This window comes from Elaeis guineensis, chromosome 6, assembly GCF_000442705.2.
Source record: "Elaeis guineensis isolate ETL-2024a chromosome 6, EG11, whole genome shotgun sequence".
Taxonomy (NCBI): Eukaryota; Viridiplantae; Streptophyta; class Magnoliopsida; order Arecales; family Arecaceae; genus Elaeis; species Elaeis guineensis.
The window spans coordinates 117,690,189-117,710,415 of NC_025998.2; the positions used below are offsets into that span (position 1 = coordinate 117,690,189).

The following is a 20,227-nucleotide window of genomic DNA, read 5'->3' on the forward strand; positions in this document are numbered from 1 at the left end:
AGTCGAGGGAGTCGCGGTCGCCGTCGGGACCTGCAAAAGAAGTCTAAACTGGAGGTGGGGTTGCTCCGGCAAGACCCTTCGACGCTCAAGTCAGTTCTCTGTCTCAACAAGAATGAAGTGCTCGAACGAAAATTTTAACAGAGTTTCTAGGTAAAAATAAGAGCTTAGAGAATAACGTATCTGGGGTCCCTCCTTTTATAGGCGGAGGGAGCAACAGACTGATACCGACGTTCATAACCGTCCGGTAGTGGGCTGCCCACGGTCAAGAGGAGTTTGTTGCGAAGAGTAGTGGAGTGGAATCGTGACTATCGCCGAGACATGCCACGTGGAGTCTGTCGCGAGGGGTGCATGGAGCGGCGTCCGTTGTCGCGACTTGCCAGAGGATGGAGGAATCGCGTAGTATCCGTCGCAGGAAGTGAAGCAGGATCATGGCCATTATTGCGGTCTGCCAGGGAGTGATGGAGCCGCACGAAATCCATCACAGGAAGTGGAGCAGAGTCGTGGCCGTTGCTGTGGCCTGCTAGAGGGTCCAAGCCTGTCAGTCGAAGTCCGGCTGGAGTGTTTGGCGGAGAGGGGTGGCTAGTAGCCCGTCTGAGAGGAACTCGGAGTCCTGCTCTTGTGGGAGTTCGGACGAAGTCTTCCTTCAGTTGAAGTCAGAGATGAGATCTGGCTCCCGTAGGAGCCCGGGCGAAGTCTACCTGCAATCAAAGTCAGGGGCGAAGTCCGGCTCCTTTAGGAGTCCGGACGAAGTTTACCAGCAGTCGGGGTCGAGGACGGAGCCCAGCTCCCGTAGGAGTCTGGGCGAAGCCTTCCCGCAGTCGAGGTCGGGGACGAGATCCAGCTCCTGTAGGAGTCCGGGCTAAGTCTTCCTGCAATTGGAGTTGTGGGTGAAGTCCGGCCCCATAGGAGTCCGAACGAAGTTTACCTGTAAGCGAAGTCGTGGGCGGAGCCCGGCTCCCGTAGGAGTCCGGACGAAGTCTGCCCGCAGCCGGAGTCGGTTACGAGGTCTGGCTCCCGTAGGAGTCCGGGCGGAGTCTTCCCACAGTTGGAGCTGGAGACGAGATCTGGCTCCCGTAGGAGCCCGGGGGAAGTCCATCTGCAATCAGAGTCAGGGGCGAAGTCCGGCTCCCTTAGGAGTCCGGACAAAGTTCACCAGCAGTCAGGGTCGAGGATGGAGCCCGGCTCCCATAGGAGTCCGGGCGAAGCCTTCCCGCAGTCGAGGTCGGGGATGAGATCCAGCTCCCGTAGGAGTCCGGGCCGAGTCTTCCTGCAATTGGAGTTGTGGGTGAGGTCCGGCTCCCATAGGAGTCCGGATGAAGTTTACCTGTAAGTGAAGTCGTGGGTGGAGCCCGACTCCCATAGGAGTCCGGGCGAAGTCCGCCTGCAGTCGGAGTTGGAAACGAGGTCCGGCTCCCGTAGGAGTCCAGATGAAATCTGGTAGTTGTAGGAATCTACCGTCGGAGAAGTTCAGTAGTTGACGAAGTTCGGGGTAGTTCGGATTGGAGTTGAACCTGGCTGGAAGAAGTCTGGAAGGGATTCGGGGAACAGCTGATAGTCGTAGAAAGTCGGTTGGCGGCGGAGCTCAGTGAGCACTTGGGGTGGCTTAATAGATGACTGGGGGAACTCATGTTGAAGGAGCTCGGGTGGTGCAGTGGGAGTTCGTCCGTTGGGAGAATTCAGTCAGCACTGTGGGAATCTGGCTGTTGGAGAAATCCAGAGAGATACCATCTGCAGTCGAAAGCCGAAGGAGTCCTGGAAGGGTCAATCCTGTCAAGAACTTCGGCTGAGGGTATTTTATACCCAACACCAGTCCCCCTACTTTCGAGTTCGAATTTCGAATGAAGTACAGAGAGATTATCACAGCCGAAGTTGCTCCCTTGATGTCCGCGCACAATCGTTCTCAGATATTTTGGCATTTAATGCGCGTGCGCTGGAGTCTTTTCAAATCGTGGCGATCCGAAGAGGCTCTTTTGGAACCTGCAGTGGAACGGTGCTCAAGGCATGGCGCAATAAAGGCTCTGTCAGCCGTTTGCCACTTTTTAACCGCCCGCTGTGGTGAGTGGGACACGCGGCGAAAAGAGACCGGTTAGAGGGGATTCGCAATCGTCACTATGCTGGATCTCAGGGCCTATTTAAACCCGCACTCCTCCAAGAGTCCCGCTCTATCCGACGGTCTCGTTCTGGTGCCCTTCTTCTCCTTGAGAACTTTGATTTTTCTCAGCGCCCTTCCAGCCTTAGGCGTTCCTCAAGCCGTCCCCATTTTCGCACCTTCGCACCTCTCCGAATCGCTTAGGTTAGTCTCGGAACTCCTTCCTCTTTTTGTTCTTCCTTTTGCCGTTTGATCTTTCTTCCTCTTGCTCTGCACATCAGTCCCCCGAGACCTTGTCCGTGATTTTTCCTGATTTTTAGGGATTTCGCCTCTGTAAGTGGTCTTCGTGTGATTCTAGATGTCTTCCAAGGCTTCTTCTTCTAGCGGCTCTAGGAGTTCGTCCGTCTCGGTCTCCCAGAGTCCTCAGGCGGTAGATGAATCGGTAGCTAGAGCTGAACCTCGTCCGATTTTTGCATCGGACGCCATTCCTTGTTCTCTGACTCCGGACGAACTTCAACTGATAAGAGTTCAGTATGGGGTTCCTCCAGAGTACGAACTGAAACTTTCTGGCCCGTCCGACCGAGCTAGTGCCCCTCCCCCCGGCTGCTTCTGCCTGTACCAGGAGGCCTTCCGTGTCGGACTTCGACTTCCTCTTCCACCTTTCATCATTGCTCTTTTCTGATTTCTGGATATTTCTCTGGCTTTGGTTGCACCGAACTCCTTTAGATTTTTGATAGGGTTCCTCTCTCTTTGTCATGTAGTCAAAGTCCAGCCCACCCTTTCCTTGTTTAGATACTTCTACACCTTCAAGTGTCATCCCATGGTGAAGGATTGGTGGTACTTCTCCCCACAGTTCGGTAGGAAGGGGTTGCTGAAAGGTGCCCCTTCTTCTATCTATAACTGGAAGGAGAAGTTTCTTTATGTTCGATGCCCGACCTTGAGGCTAGAGTTGCCCCCTTGGGATTCTCTGAGGGACTCCGACCGTCGGGTGCCCAGCCTGGGGAGGGACGATCATCAAGCCTCCCAGAAACTCCTCAAATATCTAACTCTTTCTCTCCCCAACCTCCTGAAGGAGCAGTTTCTGTTCAATATCGGCTTGAGCCCCCTGGATCCCGCCAGTATTTCATCTCTCCTTTTCTTTTCTCCTTTTCCCTTTTCGTTTCTCTCTTTCTCCTACTTCTCTTCTTTTCTTCTTTTTCACGCCCTCTTTCTCTTTTTCTTCTTCTCTCTTTTTTTTTTTTTTTTTTTTTTTTTTTTTAGGCATGGACATCGAAGAAGCATAGATGCTTGCCAGGGGCCTGAAGGCTCTCAAAAGAAAGGGCGCCGCGGCCTCCGGGCCGGCGAAGAGGACCAGAGTGGAGGGGACGAGTTCGGCCGCACCCGCCCAAGCGACCTCAGCCACCAACGTCCTTGTAGACACTGAGCTTCCAGCCGCCCGGGCTTCCCCGAGGGGTTTGAGTTCTCCTACCGAGGTCCCCGCTTCAAAGACCCGTCCTGAGGAGGTGCCAGGGGGTGACAGGAGGAAGAGGAGGAAGACCTTGGCCCGCAGGGTCAGCAGTCGCCGGGCTGCCACTGAAGAATCCCGCGGCTCTGAAGAGGAGCAGGGGGATGATCCCTTTAGTGATAGGGACCTAATAAAAAAGCTGGTAGACGGGTGCTCACTGCCCGAAGTCGTCCAGAGGATCGTCCGCGTCGATCCCTCACAACGAGTCTGGGACTCGCTGGGGGCCTTTCTCGAGGTAAGCAGATTCATCTTCCTTTCTTCTTTTCGCTTCTTCATTTAATTAACTTTTCAGCTCCCATTCTGACCCTTCGGTCATCCTTGCAGCTCGGGCACCAACTCCTCACCAACATCGAGACGACAAACAAGGCGGTGGAAGGTCGGCAGGCCGAGGCTGCCCGCCTTAAGGAAATGGCCCTCGAGGTGGCCGATCTCCGAGAGGCGCTTGAGAGAGAGAGACAGACCTCGACGGAACAGAAGGCCAACCTGGAGGAGATGGTGAGGAGGGCAGAGGCCGAGGTTGCCAACATGGCGGAACAGATCCTGACCCTGGTCTCAGAGGCCAGGGGTCAAGCGGTGGAGGAGTTCAAGGCTTCCACCGAAATGAAGAAGTTGAAGGTTGAGTTCGGCCAAGCCGCATTCAATAAAGGATTCGAGCTCTGCCAAGAGAAGATGGTCGTGAAATTCTCCGAGCTCGACCTCAGCTTCTTGGACGAGGCATCCGAGGATGAAGCCAGACCCTCCACCGCCGTCGCAGCCACCGCGGACCACCCCCCAGAGGTGCCGAGTCCCCCCGTTGATCCAGAGGTCCAAGATCTCTAACCTTGTATTCTTCCTTTATTGCCATTTTTCTTCTTTCTTTTGTCTTCAAAAAACGTTCAGTCAATAAAATTGGTCTCCTCCTTGTGGGGGACTTTTCTTCTCTTCTTTTTTTCTTTCTTTCTACTTCTTTGTAATGAGCCGCATCTTAACGCGTTGACCTCCCGATGGCAGCGCCCTGTCGAAGCGCTTCCCTTACCTCAGGGGATTCCGCTGAAGTCTATAATCCAGCGGCTGAAGAAGGAAGTCCTCCATTTAACAGAAAGGTCGAAGAAGACGGAAGGCGAGCTTCGCAGGTTGAGGGAGAGTCATTCTGAAGCCACCGCGGAGGCCACCTACTTTCGAAATCTCCACGTGAAGGAGATCATGGAGTACAGCCGGAGGAAGGCGAACTTTGAGAAGGAGCTTGAGGAACACAAGAAGCGTGCCAGCGACCAAATTTGGGCTCAAGCTGCCAAGATCAGTTCTCTCAGGATGGAACTGTCGGCTGCCCAGGAGAGGATTAGCCAGCTGGAGGGGAGTTCATCCCGGCTTTTGACCCGGGCTGACAGCGACCGGGAGTGGTCGAAGAAGGTCTCTGACCTCCAGCAACAGCTCCAGGATGCCGAGGCGAGCTATGACGCATACCGGGCCGGCTGGCGCAAGCAGGTGGATGAATACAAGGGAAGGCTTCGGATGGCGACCGATGAGGTTGCCCGCCTTCGAAGGCAACTAACTGAGGGGGCTCGATCTGCCTCCGCTCGGGATTCCGACGAACTTCAATCCCTGAGGAGGACTGCAGAAGAACTATCCGTCGCTCTTGGAGAGGGGAAGGCCAAGCTGCAGCAATTGAAGATCCAGCTGGTATGCGAGCAGCAGGCCGTCAAGGATGCAGAGGCAAAATTTGAGGTCTTGAGAAAAAGGCGTCGAGAGGCAGAGAGCGAAAGCCAGCAATTTCATCGAAGATACATGGAGATATTAATGAGAGAGAGGGAATTGGAAGCAGAAGTCGGACGTTTAAGGGGTTCCCTGACGAGGGTCGAAGCCGAAAGTCCAAGGTTGGAGGAAGCCGGGTCCCCTTAGGGCTCTTTTTGTCCTTCCGTCTTTCCATGTATATATTTTTTCTTTTGTTGTTTTGTCTTGTTCTTGTTGTTTTGCTTTTCTTTCTTTAGCCTGCTGGGCTTTGTAGTGTATATTTTGTGAATGAAATGAAAAGGAGATTTTGTGTTACCTCGTCCACGTATTGCATTAAATCGTCATCCATCGAACTTCTTTTGTCTCTTGACTTGTTCGACGTCGGTGTCATTCGGAGGTGCCCAGTCATCGCCATGTTGATTTACTTTTCTTGTCGTCCATGGCCGTAGGCTCGAGCTCGTGGTCTGAACTTCGCATTACCTTGGAGGGGTCATTATTTTCTTGGCCCGTGTCAAGAGCCTTCTTAGAGACCGGGGATGTTCGGTAGGAGCTCCCATCTTTGTTGAGATGAAGTTCCCTATATTTTTGGTGTAGTTTATTTTTCATCTGTTGTCGATGTAGTTTGTCGCTTTTCTTTTTAATTTTCCTCCTCTTTTCTGAGTGAGGGTCCTCACCTTGCTTTTTGCGGGGTCGCGTAGAGGTGTAGAGGTGCCATTGAGGGGACTTTTCTCTTTATCCGATCATATTGGGCGATCAGATTTTTATCATCGTCAGGACGAGGTCCTCCTTCTGTTCTTGACGTAGTCGATCTCAGCTCAGGTCAGGATGAGGTTCTCCTTCTGTTCCCAACGGAGCTGTGGGGGCACATAAAGGTCGTTGCGAGGGCCTCTCCCCCCATCCGATCTGAGAGAACCTGGTCTTCGACTTTGCTCATGTCAGGATGAGATTTTTCTCCTGTTCCTAACATGGTTGTGGGGGCACATTAGGGCGTTGTAGGGCCTCTTCCCCCATCCGGTCTAAAAGAACTGGGCCTTTGACTTTGCTCATGTTAGGGCGAGGTTCTCCTCCTGTCCCTAACATGACCTTGTTTTAATTGTTTGAAGGGGTTATCCCCAGTCGTAACAAGTCCATGCTAAAAGGGAAAGACATGCAAAGTCGAAAGGAATTTTGATTCAAAGCAAAGTCATGAGTAGTACATTTACAGATTTTTCAAGTCCCATGATCGTGGAAGGTCTGCTCCTCCTTGAGGTCCTCCGGTGATGGAGTCGATGGTCCCGATTGGAGGCCGATTTTTGGACTACTCCTCCCTCCTTGGCGGTTCAGGTTGCGGTAGGGCCCTTGGGCCGATCCTCTCTGCCTTCAGGTCGGCGTCGAATGAACCTGTCGAGCCGACCTCGCCTGATGAGCTCCTCGATCTCGTCCCGGAGCTGAATGCACTCCTCTATATCGTGGCCGTGGTCACGATGGCAGAGGCAGAACTTGTTAGGATTGCGCTTTCCAGGGTGTGTGCGCATCCTTTCCGGCCTTGACAGCTGCTCCCTGACCTCCATCAGCACTTGGATTTTCGAGGCATTGAGGGGGGCATAGTTGCAGAATCTTCTCGGTGGAGAACCCCACCGAACTCCGCGGTCCGGACTTCTCTGCCTACGTACTCGGAGAGGAGTATGGACACACTTGTGCCCGGGAGGAGTTCGAGAATGTGGCCGAGCTTCTCTTGGCCCTTTTTCGACTGCGGGCTTACTCGAGTCTCCCACCTGCCGCTCTCTCGCAGTCTCCTCATCCTTCATTTTGAAGGCTTCTTTCGCTCGGACGTACCCTTCGGCCCGAGCCAACAGATCAGCAAAATCCCTGGGGTACTTCTTCTCCAGGGAGAACAAAAGGTCATTCTTCTGAAGGCCGCCCTTCAGAGCGGCCATTGCTACTGACTGGTCCAAGTTCCGGACTTCCAGCGCGGTGACATTAAAACGGTTGATGTAGGCCCGAATGGACTCCCCCTCCCTCTGCTTGATATTGATGACTGACTCCGAACCCTTCCGGGGGCGCCGGCTGCTGACAAAATGGGCCACAAATTGGTGGCTCATCTGATCGAAGGAAAAGATGGTACCCGACTTCAGCGTCGAGTACCAGTTTCTCGCCGCTCCCTTCAAGGTGGATGGGAAAGCTCGGCATAGAATGGCGTCGAGTGTGTCATGAAGCAGCATCATCGTCCGGAAGGCCTCCAGATGATCAACCGGGTCCGAAGTCCTGTCGTAGCTTTCAAACTGGGGGAGTTTGAAGTTTGGCGGGATCAGTTCCTGCATGATCATTTGAGAAAAGGGAGGGTCAGTACAAATATCCTCACCATAAGTGGGGGGAGTGTGGCAGAGTTCTTCGATCCGTCAGTTCATCTCCTGGAGCCTCCGATCCAGGAAATCTTCTCGACTACGGGTCTCGAGGGTCCTCTGACAGAATGGGGGTAGAGATCTTTCAGGGGTAGAATCGTGATCCGACTGAGGGCTCTCCACCCTCGGATTCATCTTTCCAGGGAAGACAGGGTGGCTGGCCCAAGTGGCCCGCCCTACCGCTGGATTCTGGTGTTTTGGTGACGCTCTTTCCAGGCGCACTAATGCCTGCGGCTGCTGCTGCTGCTGCATGGCCTGCACGGCTTCAGTGAGGCCTCTGACCTGCTGCGCCAGCAGGTCAAATTGCTCCGTGCCAACCGTCGTTGCCGGAGGAGGAGGAGGAGGCTGAAAAACTGGAGGTGAGGTCGGAGCCTGAGATCTGGCCGTGGAGGCCGTGGATCGTCGCATGGACGCCTTGCGGGGAGGCATCGGGCAAAGACCAAGTGGAGGAAGGAGGAGAGGACGTCGGAAAAGATGCTCGGGGGCGGTCCCGTTGAGCGCTCCTTTAAGAATAAGGGTACTACGAAGACACAGGCTCCTTCCTCTAGCGCCAATCCTGTTGGTACAAAAATCCGTCTGCATCGGAGAAGCTGGAGTTGAGGGAGTCGTGGTCGCCGCCGGGACCTACAAAAGAAGTCTAAACCGGAGGTGGGGTTGCTCCGGCAAGACCCTCCGACGCTCAAGTCAGTTCTCTGCCTCAACAAGAATGGAGTGCTCGAACGAAAATTTTAGCAGAATTTCTAGGTAAAAATAAGAGCTTATAGAATAACGTATCTGGGGTCCCCCTTTTTATAGGCGGAGGGAGCAACAGACTGATACCGACATTCGTAACCGTCCGACAGTGGGCTGCCCACGGTCAGGAGGAGTTTGTTGTGAAGAGTAGTGGAGTGGAATCGTGGCTATCGTCGGGACACGCCACGTGGAGTCTGTCGCGAGGGGTGGAGCGGCGTCCGTTGTCGCGACTTGCCAGAGGATGGAGGAATCGCGTAGTATCCATCGCAGGAAGTGGAGCAGGATCATGGCCATTATTGCGGTCTGCCAGGGAGTGATGGAGCCGCGCGAAATCCGTCGTAGGAAGTGGAGCAGAGTTGTGGCCGTTGCTGTGGCCTGCTAGAGGGTCCAGGCCTGTCGGCCGAAGTCCGGCTGGAGTGTCTGGTGGAGAGGGATGGCTAGTTGCCCGTCTGAGAGGAACTCGGAGTCCTACTCTTGTGGGAGTTCGGACGAAGTCTTCCTTCAGTTGAAGTTGGAGACGAGATCTGGCTCCCGTAGGAGCCTGGGCGAAGTCTACCTGCAATCAAAGTCAGGGGCGAAGTTTGGCTCCCTTAGGAGTCCGGACGAAGTTTACCAGCAGTCGGGGTCGAGGACGGAGCCCAGCTCCCATAGGAGTCCGGGCAAAGCCTTCCCGCAGTCGAGGTCGGGGATGAGATCCGGCTCCCATAGGAGTCCGGGCTAAGTCTTCCTGCAATTGGAGTTGTGGGTGAAGTCCGGCTCCCGTAGGAGTTCGAACGAAGTTTACCTGTAAGCGAAGTCGTGGGTGGAGCCCGGCTCCCGTAGGAGTCCGGGCGAAGTCCGCCCGCAGCCGGAGTCGGGGACGAGGTCCGGCTCCCGTAGGAGTTCGGGCGGAGTCTTCCCGCAGCTGGAGCTGGAGACGAGATCTGGCTCCCGTAGGAGCCCGGGTGAAGTCCACCTGCAATCAGAGTCAGGGGCGAAGTCCAGCTCCCTTAGGAGTCCAGACGAAGTTCACCAGCAGTCGGGGTCAAGGACGGAGCCCGGCTCCCATAGGAGTCCGGGCGAAGCCTTCCCGCAGTCGAGGTCGGGGACGAGATCCGGCTCCCGTAGGAGTCCGAACTGAGTCTTCCTGCAATTGGAGTTGTGGGTGAGGTCCGGCTCCCGTAGGAGTCTGGATGAAGTTTACCTGTAAGTGAAGTCGTGGGCGGAGCCCGGCTCTCGTAGGAGTCCGGGCGAAGTCCGCCTACAGTCAGAGTTGGGAACGAGGTCCGGCTCCCGTAGGAGTCCGGATGAAATCTGGTAGTTGTAGGAATCTACCGTCGAAGAAGTTCAGCAATTGACGAAGTCTAGGGTAGTTCGGATTGGAGTTGAACCTGGCTGGAAGAAGTCTGGAAGGGATTCGGGGAACAGCTGATAGTCGTAGAAAGTCGGCTGGCGGCGGAGCTCAGTGAGCACTTGGGGCGGCTTAATAGATGACTGGGGGAACTCATGTTGAAGGAGCTCGGGTGGTGCAGTGGGAGTTCATCCGTCGGGGGAATTCAGTCAGCACTGTGGGAATCCGGCTGTTGGAGAAATCCGGAGAGATACCATCTGCAGTCGAAAGCCGGAGGAGTCCTGGGAGGGTCAATCCTGTCAAGAACTTCGGCTGAGGGTATTTTATACCCAACAGTATATATGTATGTATATATATATATATATATATATATATGTATGTATGTGTGCATGTATATATATATGTATGTGTTATATTTGGCTCCAAATCATATCCGTCTCCCGTGACACTTGGGAATACTACATCGACTTAAACTCTATTTTTTTAAGAAGGCTTTCTTCCTTTATAAGGAGGCCACTGGCATCCTTTCTTGAAAGAACGAAGGTAAGATCGGGCGGAGATTTTTCTAGGGTTTCTTGTGCGGGATTTTTTTCTAACCTGTGCCTCTTGTGCGCTGGTTCTGTTCTCGGGTCGACCTCTCACCTGTGAGCCGACCTCTCACCTGTGCCTCTTGTGTGCGGGTCCTGTTCTCTGGCCGATCTCTAACCTGTGCCATCTCTTGTGCGTGGGTTCTGTTCTCTGGCCGATCTCTCTTGCTTGTGCTTCGGTGCTGGCCTGTTCTCTGGCCGATCTCTCGGTTGTGCCTCGTGTGCGGGTTGCTTTCTGGCTTTCTTCTGTTGGCCTTCAGTTGGTGATTTACCTGTCTTCTTCTTTCTCGATTTCACGGACACCTTGTGCTGCTACAGCTGGTAAGGAGGTATCATCTTGATTTTTTGCCGAGGGTTGAGGAAGGTATCTTCATCTCAGGTATTGTTTTATCTTGATCTATTGCCGAGGCTGAGATTGGTTGATCCTATTGGATCTTGGTTGCCTTCTATTCGATATTTTGTTGCCTTCTTGTTGATTTCGGAAAAAGGTATTTTATACCTCATATTGTACCTAAATTTCGGGATGGATATATAGTGGATTGCTCCTCCTCCCCGTGGATGTAGGCCTTTTGTGCCGAACCACGTAAATCTTGGTTCTTTGTCTTTGTTTATTTATGCCTGCAATGTGTTTGGTGATTTATCTCAAAGAAATTATATATTAGATCACAAGCCCAGATCAATCCAATCCGGTGCGCGTTGCTTCAACAATTGGTATCAGAGCTCTTGGATGGCTGGTGATAAGAAACCAAGTTTCTCAATGGCTAATGATCCGGTATCTGTCTCTCACTCCACCACCGTCAGGCATGAAGTGGCCGTCTTTGATGGCACGGGAGATTTTTCACTATGGAAGGTAAGGATGAAATATCTGTTAGTTAAAGAAAGTATTGCAAAAGCCCTTAAGGGTATAGATTCAATTCCAGGAGATAATGAAGCTGTTAAAGAAGAGATTAACGAGAGAGCCCTAGGAACCTTGTTTTCAGGTTTAAGTGATAAAGTCCTTCGTAATGTTGTGGAACTAGATACAGTCAAAAGTGTATGGGAAAAACTAGACAGTTTATACATGGCAAAATTCCTGACTAATAGATTATATTTGAGGAAAAAATTACACACATTTCGTATGACAGAAGAAACTTCACTAAAAGATCACTTGGATGAGTATAATAAGCTCCTGCTTGATCTAGTAAATGTTGGTGTCGATGTAGATGAAGAAGATAAGGCTTTGATTCTAATTTACTCTTTGCCCAAGTCCTTTGAGCATATTACCACTACCATGCTTTATGGAAGAGAAACAATAAGTCTTGAAGAAGTAGAAGCTACTTTGTTATCCAATGAACTTAGATTAAAAGTACAGCTTCAGCATCAGGCTCAGACTTCAGCTCAAGGTCTTACTGTTAGAGGTAGAGATGAACAGAAAAAGGGTGCACAAGGTAGGAGTAAGTCCAAAAATAGATCAAAGTCTAGGCCCAAAAGACTAGGTATTTGTCACTACTGCAAAAAGTCAAGTCACTGGAAATCTGAGTGTAGACTTCTACAATCTAAAAGGGAAAAGGAACAAAAGGATAAAGGAACAATCTCTGATACAGCATCAATTGCAGTTTCTTCAGGAAGTCATAGCAGTATATCAGATGATGCAGTATTCACAGCTGCCTGCAGTGTTAGTCATGCTGACACTTGGATAGTGGACTCTGGAGCATCTTTCCACATGACACCTCACAAGGAATGGTTCTCTTCCTTTAGATCTTGTGAAGGTGGTACTGTTCTTCTTGGAGATGATGGCATCTGTAATATAGAAGGTATTGGAATAATTCAAATTAAATTAAATTCAAATACCATGGTGATATTGGATGATGTCAGATATGTTCCTAAAGTAAAAAAGAACCTTCTCTCAATACATGCCTTTGACAGAGCAGGATATGAGGGCAGATGGGGTAGAGGATCTATTACTATCAATAAAGGGGTATTAACTTTATTAAAAGGTAAATTAAGTGGAACCCTTTATTACCTGGATGGCAGTACAGTTGTTGGTCAGGCATCAGCAGTACAATCTTCTCTTGAGCAGTTGACACATTTATGGCACCAGAGACTAGGACACATTTCAGACAGAGGTCTACAGGAGCTGAGCAGACGTGGTCTGCTGAGAGGTCAGAAGATTGGTGCACTTGGATTCTGTGAGCACTGCATATTTGGAAAACAACACAGAGTCAGCTTCACTACAGGCGTGCACAGGACAACTGGTATATTAGACTATATTCATTCTGACCTATGGGGACCTGCCCCAATTATATCCAAGGGTGGATCAAGATATATACTTACTTTTATTGATGATTACTCTCGAAAAGTCTGGATATACACCATTAAAAATAAGAGTGATGTATTTGAAACATTCAAATGGTGGAAGTCTATGGTCGAGAGGCAAACTGAAAGGAAGGTGAAAACTTTTCGGACTGATAATGGTTTAGAATTTTTTCTATAGAATTTGATGACTTTTGCAAGTCAGAAGGCATTATTAGACATAGAACAACAGTAGGTACACCTCAGCAGAATGGTGTGGCAGAACGCATGAACCGGACACTGTTAGAGAGAGTCAGATCTATGCTATCTAGTTCAGGATTAAGTAAAGATTTTTGGGCAGAGGCCGCTCACACAGCCTGCTATATTATAAACCGATCTCCAGCATCAGCATTAAGCATGAAGACTCCCGAAGAGATGTGGACAGGAAGACCTGCAGACTATTCAAAACTCAGAATCTTTGGGTGTCCAGCTTATGCATATGTAAAAGATGGAAAGTTGAACCCTCGGGCTAAAAAGTGCATATTTATTGGATATGCATATGGGGTAAAGGGCTACAGATTATGGTGCACAGAACCTGGATCTCAAGGATTTCTAATCAGCAGAGATGTGACATTCCATGAGACAGCCACTGCTTCAAGGCAGCTACAGCCTAATTCTTCTCAAAGTGATCAGGATCGGGGTCAGCAGGAGAGGAATGTTGTAGATATTGATCAGACTGTTAAATCACAACAACAACAGACAGATGCACAGATTCAGACTCAGGAGGAGGTGACATTACAAGATCAGGATCAGATTGAGAGTATTGCCACTCGCAGACCAAAGCGTCAGATCAGAGCACCTCAAAGGTATGGTTTTGAGGATTCTGCTTGTGCTGAGTTAGTCTATTATGCTCTGAGTGTTGCAGACACCATTGGTGATGAGCCGACCATATTTCAGGAGGCCATTAGTAGTTCACGAGCTGATGAATGGACCATGGCTATGGTTGAAGAACTTCAGTCTTTAGAAAAGAATCAGACTTGAGAGTTAATCAAATTACCAAAAGGTGAAAAGACAATTGGCTGCAAATGGATCTTCAAAAGGAAAGAAGGAGCCACTCCTCAAGACTTTAGATATAAGGCCAGGTTGGTAGCAAAGGGATACAGTCAACGAGAGGGTATTGATTACAAGGAGGTATTTTCTCCTGTAGTCAAACACTCATCTATTCGTGTGTTACTTGCTTTTGTTGTTTCTCAAAATCTGGAGCTGGAACAACTAGATGTTAAGACAGCCTTTCTTCACGGTGATTTAGAGGAACATATCTATATGCAACAACCACCTGGTTTTGAGGTTCCAAATAAAGAAGATCATGTATGCTTACTTAAGAGATCATTATATGGTCTCAAGCAGTCTCCAAGACAGTGGTACCGCAAATTTGACAGATTTATGGTTGACCATGGATACAGTAGATTTCCATATGACAGTTGTGTGTATCACCAGCAGCTTTCAGATGGGTCCTTTTGTTATTTGTTATTATATGTGGATGATATGCTAATTGCAGCCAAAGACATGACAATCATCCAGAAACTGAAAGCCGAGCTCAGTACTGCATTTGACATGAAGGACCTTGGACTGGCAAAGAAGATACTTGGGATGGAGATTATTCGTGACAGGCAGTCAGGTAGATTTTTTCTTACTCAGCATAGTTATATTGAAAAAGTCTTGGACAGATTTGGTATGTCTACAGTCAAGCCTGTCACTACCCCCTTTGTCAGTCATTTTAGACTTTCTGTCAGAGACTCTCCTCAGACTGAGGATGAGGAGAGATATATGTCTAGAGTGCCATATGCGAGCGCAGTTGGCAGCATCATGTACGCGATGGTCTGCACTCGACCTGATATTTCACAGGCAGTAAGCGTAGTAAGCAGATATATGGATAAACCTGGAAAGGCTCACTGGTCAGCTGTGAAATGGATACTTAGATATCTGAAAGGCACTTCTAAATTGGGATTGATATTTTCTACACAGAGTAATTGCATAGTTACAGGATTTTGTGATTCAGATTATGCTTGTGACTTGGACAGGAGAAGATCTTTGATTGGATATGTGTTTACTCTTTCTGGATGTGCAGTCAGTTGGAAGGCTACTTTACAGTCTACAGTTGCTTTATCTACCACTGAAGCAGAATATATGGCATTGACAGAGGCAGCAAAGGAAGCTATTTGGTTAAAAGGGTTAGTACAGAATTTGGGTCTCGAACAGGATTGTTTAGACATTCATTGTGACAGTCAGAGTGCTTTGCACCTTGCCAGAGACCAGATGTATCATGAACGAACAAAACATGTAGATGTCAGATATCACTTCATCAGAGATCTAGTAGAGAAAGGTGATGTCAGACTTCAGAAAATATACACTGTCCATAATCCAGCTGACATGTTCACTAAACCAATCCCTGCAATTAAGTTCAGAAATTTCCTGAACTTGATTGGAATAAACATTTGGTAATGCCCTGCGGGGCTTGTGGTGAGGAGGTTATAAATTTTTCATCTGAAATAAAAGGTACAATATTTATCGCAAGGAGGAGGATTGTTATATTTGGCTCCAAATCATATCCGTCTCCCGTGACACTTGGGAATACTACATCGACTCAAACTCTATTTTTCTAAGAAGGCTTTCTTCCTTTATAAGGAGGCCACTGGCATCCTTTCTTGAAAGAACGAAGGTAAGATCGAGCGGAGATTTTTCTAGGGTTTCTTGTGCGGGATTTTTTTCTAACCTGTGCCTCTTGTGCGCGGGTTTTGTTCTCGGGTCGACCTCTCACCTGTGAGCCGACCTCTCACCTGTGAGCCGACCTCTCACCTGTGCCTCTTGTGCGCGGGTCCTGTTCTCTGGCCGATCTCTAACCTGTGCCATCTCTTGTGCGCGGGTTCTGTTCTCTGGCCGATCTCTCTTGCTTGTGCTTCGGTGCTGGCCTGTTCTCTGGCCGATCTCTCGGCTGTGCCTCGTGTGCGGGTTGCTTTCTGGCTTTCTTCTGTTGGCCTTCAGTTGGTGATTTTCCTGTCTTCTTCTTTCTCAGTTTCACGGACACCTTGTGCTGCTACAGCTGGTAAGGAGGTATCATCTTGATTTTTTGCCGAGGGTTGAGGAAGGTATCTTCATCTCAGGTATTGTTTTATCTTGATCTATTGCCGAGGCTGAGATTGGTTGATCCTATTGGATCTTGGTTGCCTTCTATTCGATATTTTGTTGCCTTCTTGTTGATTTCGAAAAAAGATATTTTATACCTCATATTGTACCTAAATTTCGGGACAGATATATAGTGGATTGCTCCTCCTCCCCGTGGATGTAGGCCTTTTGTGCCGAACCACGTAAATCTTGGTTCTTTGTCTTTGTTTATTTATGCCTGCAATGTGTTTGGTGATTTGTCTCAAAGAAATTATATATTAGATCACAAGCCCAGATCAATCCAATCCGGTGACAGTATGTATGTATGTATGTATATATATATGTATGTATGTATGTATATATATATGTGTGTACACACACAATATATATATATATATATATATATGTGCATATATATATATATATATATATATATATATATATATATATGCGCGCGCCGGGGTGTGTGGGTAGATATATATATATATATATATATGTGTGTGTGTGCGCGCGCGCGCGCGCGGGGGTGTGTGTAGATAGATATATATATATATATATATATATATATATATATATATATATATATATATATATATATATGTGTGTGTGTGTGTGTGTGTATCTATATATCTATCTATATATATGTGTGTAGATATATCTATGTATCTATCTATATATGTGCGCGCGCGCGCGTGTCTATATATATGCATGTGTGTATATATAATATAAGTATCTATGTATATGTATGTATGTATATATAGATGAACGGATAAAATAGCTATAGATATACTGATTTAGCTGAATTTCCCTCATCTTCAAAAGATGCGTTTCTTACTCAATATTTTTAAATTTCATGAAAACACATAAAATTTCTAGATGTGTAACACTTCAATTTTTTCGGCAGAGATATTTAACAAATAATTCCATTAATGTGTGTGATATTTAATGAGCAATCACACACCACACTGATCTTTCCAGATTTTTCAAATTTCTTCATGATTGTGATCTAATTTTATTTTTCTAATAATTATAGAAAATTGGAAGCAAGACCTTTGTTCCTCTAATTATTATTATGACACTTGCATGTTGCTGTTCCATGATTATGTACACAAGTTATTGGAATCTCACTAACAAATGGCTGGTCAACAGAGAGAGGGCTTCATACCATCCAAGATCAGGTACACTAATTGATGATCCAAATCAATTGATAAGTGAATTGAGTTGCACAAGTCTCAGAACTGTAAAAGAAGAATGTGTCCCTTCAAAGCGTGCTTCTTCACGGTAGGTAGAGATCAATCTCAAATTAAAAGCACGATCACTTTAAATTTTACAAAGCCGTTGTTTGGTCTTAAACCTTAAGAGGACACAAAAGACTACATACTTCGAAGAAACGTTGCTTTAGATACCATGTGTATATCCAAAGTTATCGACGCATATTGTTCTTGGTCACCATCCATTTAAACTTGACTCCTTTGGTCTCTCGAACAACCTATGTTACCCCGAAGAAAAATTGGAAAGGAAGACAATGGTCTACAGAAAAATTAAAATTCAACCACGATTTTGTCCAAAAAAACATAAAATAATCATGATATATTGGTGGTTTGTAGCAAAAGGATTTCGATTTGCCAAATTTAATAATTTCCAGAAATTGCTTCGTTGGTGTTGAAGCAGAATTTGATAGCCAATGCTTGTGCATGAACAAATAAGATAATGGAGCAGGTTGAACTACTTTACAACAAGATAGAGTAGTGCCACACCTCAAAATTTGTTTCCAAGAATGATGATTACAACGCAAAAGAACAGGCTTCCATACATTCTAATGATGCCAAGCTAGAGAAGGTCGGGGGGAGGGTTAATATTGCTCTTTACTGCATGTATTAGGATCCAAAGACTTATGATCCAAGTTTACCATCTCGATGCCAAATTCCGACCTGATACCATCCTATCATAGTATTGTAATGCAGTACACTACGAGCAGGCAAGGTATAACGAATATCAATATGGTATGAGGCTGCATATTGATTCAATATGATATCAATCAATACGAGCAATAGAATAATTAAGATACAAAGATTCACATTAATTAAGGGGAATTATGTTAAGTTTTGCATTAATTCTTTAAGTTGAATAAATGGTTTGACTACGTTGGCTTCGTCGCTTCAGGCTGTTGAACTACTAGAATTGACAACATAAATCAAAGCAAGCAAGCTAGAATGGAAGCAGTGGTCGGTTCCCATTCATGGCTATGGCAAAAGAAAGACAAATACCACTAACCTTCTAAATTTTAATGGTTGTGATATGCTTCATGAGCATGCCAACAACTTCTGAACGAACACTCGAGGATGCATCCTTCAACCGCTTGATCTTGACCTCGGTTTCCTCCTCAAGCCTTTTCACATTTGAATCAGAGCTGCCACTTCTCTGCAAAGATAAACCATGACAATAACATTCAACATAGATAGCAAACATCCAACATAAATGCTAATTTCATGTTCTAAAACATCCAACATAAATTCTAATTTCATGTTCTAATTACCTTTCAAAATGAGATATGGCATCTGATATAAATTTTCTATCTATCAATTCCCCAATTCATGAAATGAAGAAATCACAAAATGACAACACACTAAGTCATTGTTTTATACCTCAGAAATTCTTCTTTGATGTTCTTCCTCTAATGAGGTACGATAAGCAGCGGCTTCCCTTTGAGCTTCATCCTTTGCTTGCTTCAATCTTGCCAATTTCACTGCATAAATTCATATCCAACAAAGAGTGCTTCTGGTCCATAATTTTATTCATCCAATGATCAATACCATAACATCCATCACATAAAAATAGAACATACGACTCTAAAAATATTTTGTCATATCCTCCACTACTAATTCCCCACATCATTAACTTAGATATGTTGGATGGGGTAAAAAATAAGAACTTGGTTAATATCACCATAAAATACAAAGCATTTTATGATGAATCTTGCACCACAAAAGAATGGATGTTTAGGAAAATATCTGCATTTAATTGATGACCATAAAATACATATAAATATTATTAGATTGATATTGACCAAATGGAATACAAGCCTAAGATAAATTAGTGGTCTAATCATCTACATGCACCATAAAATAGAAACAATATTCAAATAAGAAACAAGTTGAAGATACTATTTCTTGCGCTAGAGATGATCTGTTGAGCCTCTTGCTCTGCAGTCAGTAGCATATGGACACCACCTTGTCCTCTCATGGACTCCATCTTCATTGGGAGAAAACTGAAAACATTAGGCATCAACCAAATCACCAACTGCTAGCTGTAACATGAAATGGAATGGATGATAAAATAACAAATTTCTTGATTATTCACATTCAAAAATAAGAAGAAAAAAAAAAAATCACATTCATCTGTGAAAAAGATTGATGCTCTTAAAATCATTAAAATTCTACGTAGATCAAGAATGGAAGCAACCTAAAAATTACAATAATAAATAAATAAAGCTCACATTTTCAGATCAAAAAATGATTTTTTTTTTTTTTTTTTTTTAATGAGGCACCGATCCCCGTACCGTTAAAAAATCGAAGTCTTTTTGGCAAAAGTGTGTTTGATATCTAGGAAAACAAGAAAAACCAATAAAAATCTAATCTTTGGTGGGATAGATGAATGGGGGAAATGGGAGTTCCCGAAGAAGCTGGATCAGGGGATTAGAATGGTCGTGGTGAGAGAAGGGAAGTCAATAACCGCGAGAAGCCACGTCGGTGGAGAAGTGGTTACAAGGGACGAGCCGTTTCTTTTATTTTCTAATAAATTAATTAATGTGTTTCTACGTCCTTTCGGATCTAGGAGGTCGAAAAAGAAAAGATAAAAAAAAAATGGTTTAACTTTGCAAAACCAAGCAATGGAGATAATTGAAAGCTAAAAAGGCATGGTTATTTGATCTTTCAACATCAACACTAAGTTCCTACTTTGAAGGAAATTTCGACCCTACAGCTAAAGGGCTAACAAGAATCTACGTGATTCTTTGGTAACCATCATTACGACCTTTTAAGATCGCGTGTCCGGTATAATAAGGATGTATTTCACGATCGGAATTAGAATTAGAATCATAATTGAAATGGATTGAATGAGAAAATAGTATATCCTTCAACGTGTTTGGCTTATGATTGAAATCAAAATTAAAATCAGAATAGAATTTAAATTTTAGAGAAGAGTAGGGATTAAATTTTAAGAGATTGGGACATTTCTATTTCCTCCTGAATCAAAATGAAAATGAGATTTTCTCCGGAAGTCCCTCATTTTCATTTCTTATTCCAACATTCTAACTCCTCTCAAATAAACATGTCCTAAGTTCGTAGATCAAAAGCGAGTTGATTAAGGGGGTGTTTGGTTCGTAACCGAAATCGGAATAGAAATGAAAATCGAAATGGCCTGGAATTGGAATCAGAATGACCAAATCCTCTGAAGCATTTG

General features: G+C 46.4%; 1 protein-coding gene across 1 annotated transcript in view; it reads right to left on the reverse strand.

Annotated features, from left to right (window-relative positions):
- LOC105032015 (V-type proton ATPase subunit G-like) overlaps positions 1 to 19,472 on the reverse strand; it is a 26,869-nt gene extending 7,397 nt beyond the window's left edge. The window contains exons 1-4 of the mRNA XM_019846149.3: positions 19,326 to 19,472; positions 18,931 to 19,034; positions 18,412 to 18,512; positions 18,041 to 18,187 (exon numbers count right to left, since the gene is read on the reverse strand). Coding sequence (XP_019701708.1) covers positions 18,044 to 18,187; positions 18,412 to 18,512; positions 18,931 to 19,024 — 339 coding nt within the window. The 5' untranslated portion in view covers positions 19,025 to 19,034; positions 19,326 to 19,472 and the 3' untranslated portion in view covers positions 18,041 to 18,043. The remainder of the gene's footprint in view (positions 1 to 18,040; positions 18,188 to 18,411; positions 18,513 to 18,930; positions 19,035 to 19,325) is intronic.
- Between the last annotated feature and the right edge of the window lie 755 nt (positions 19,473 to 20,227).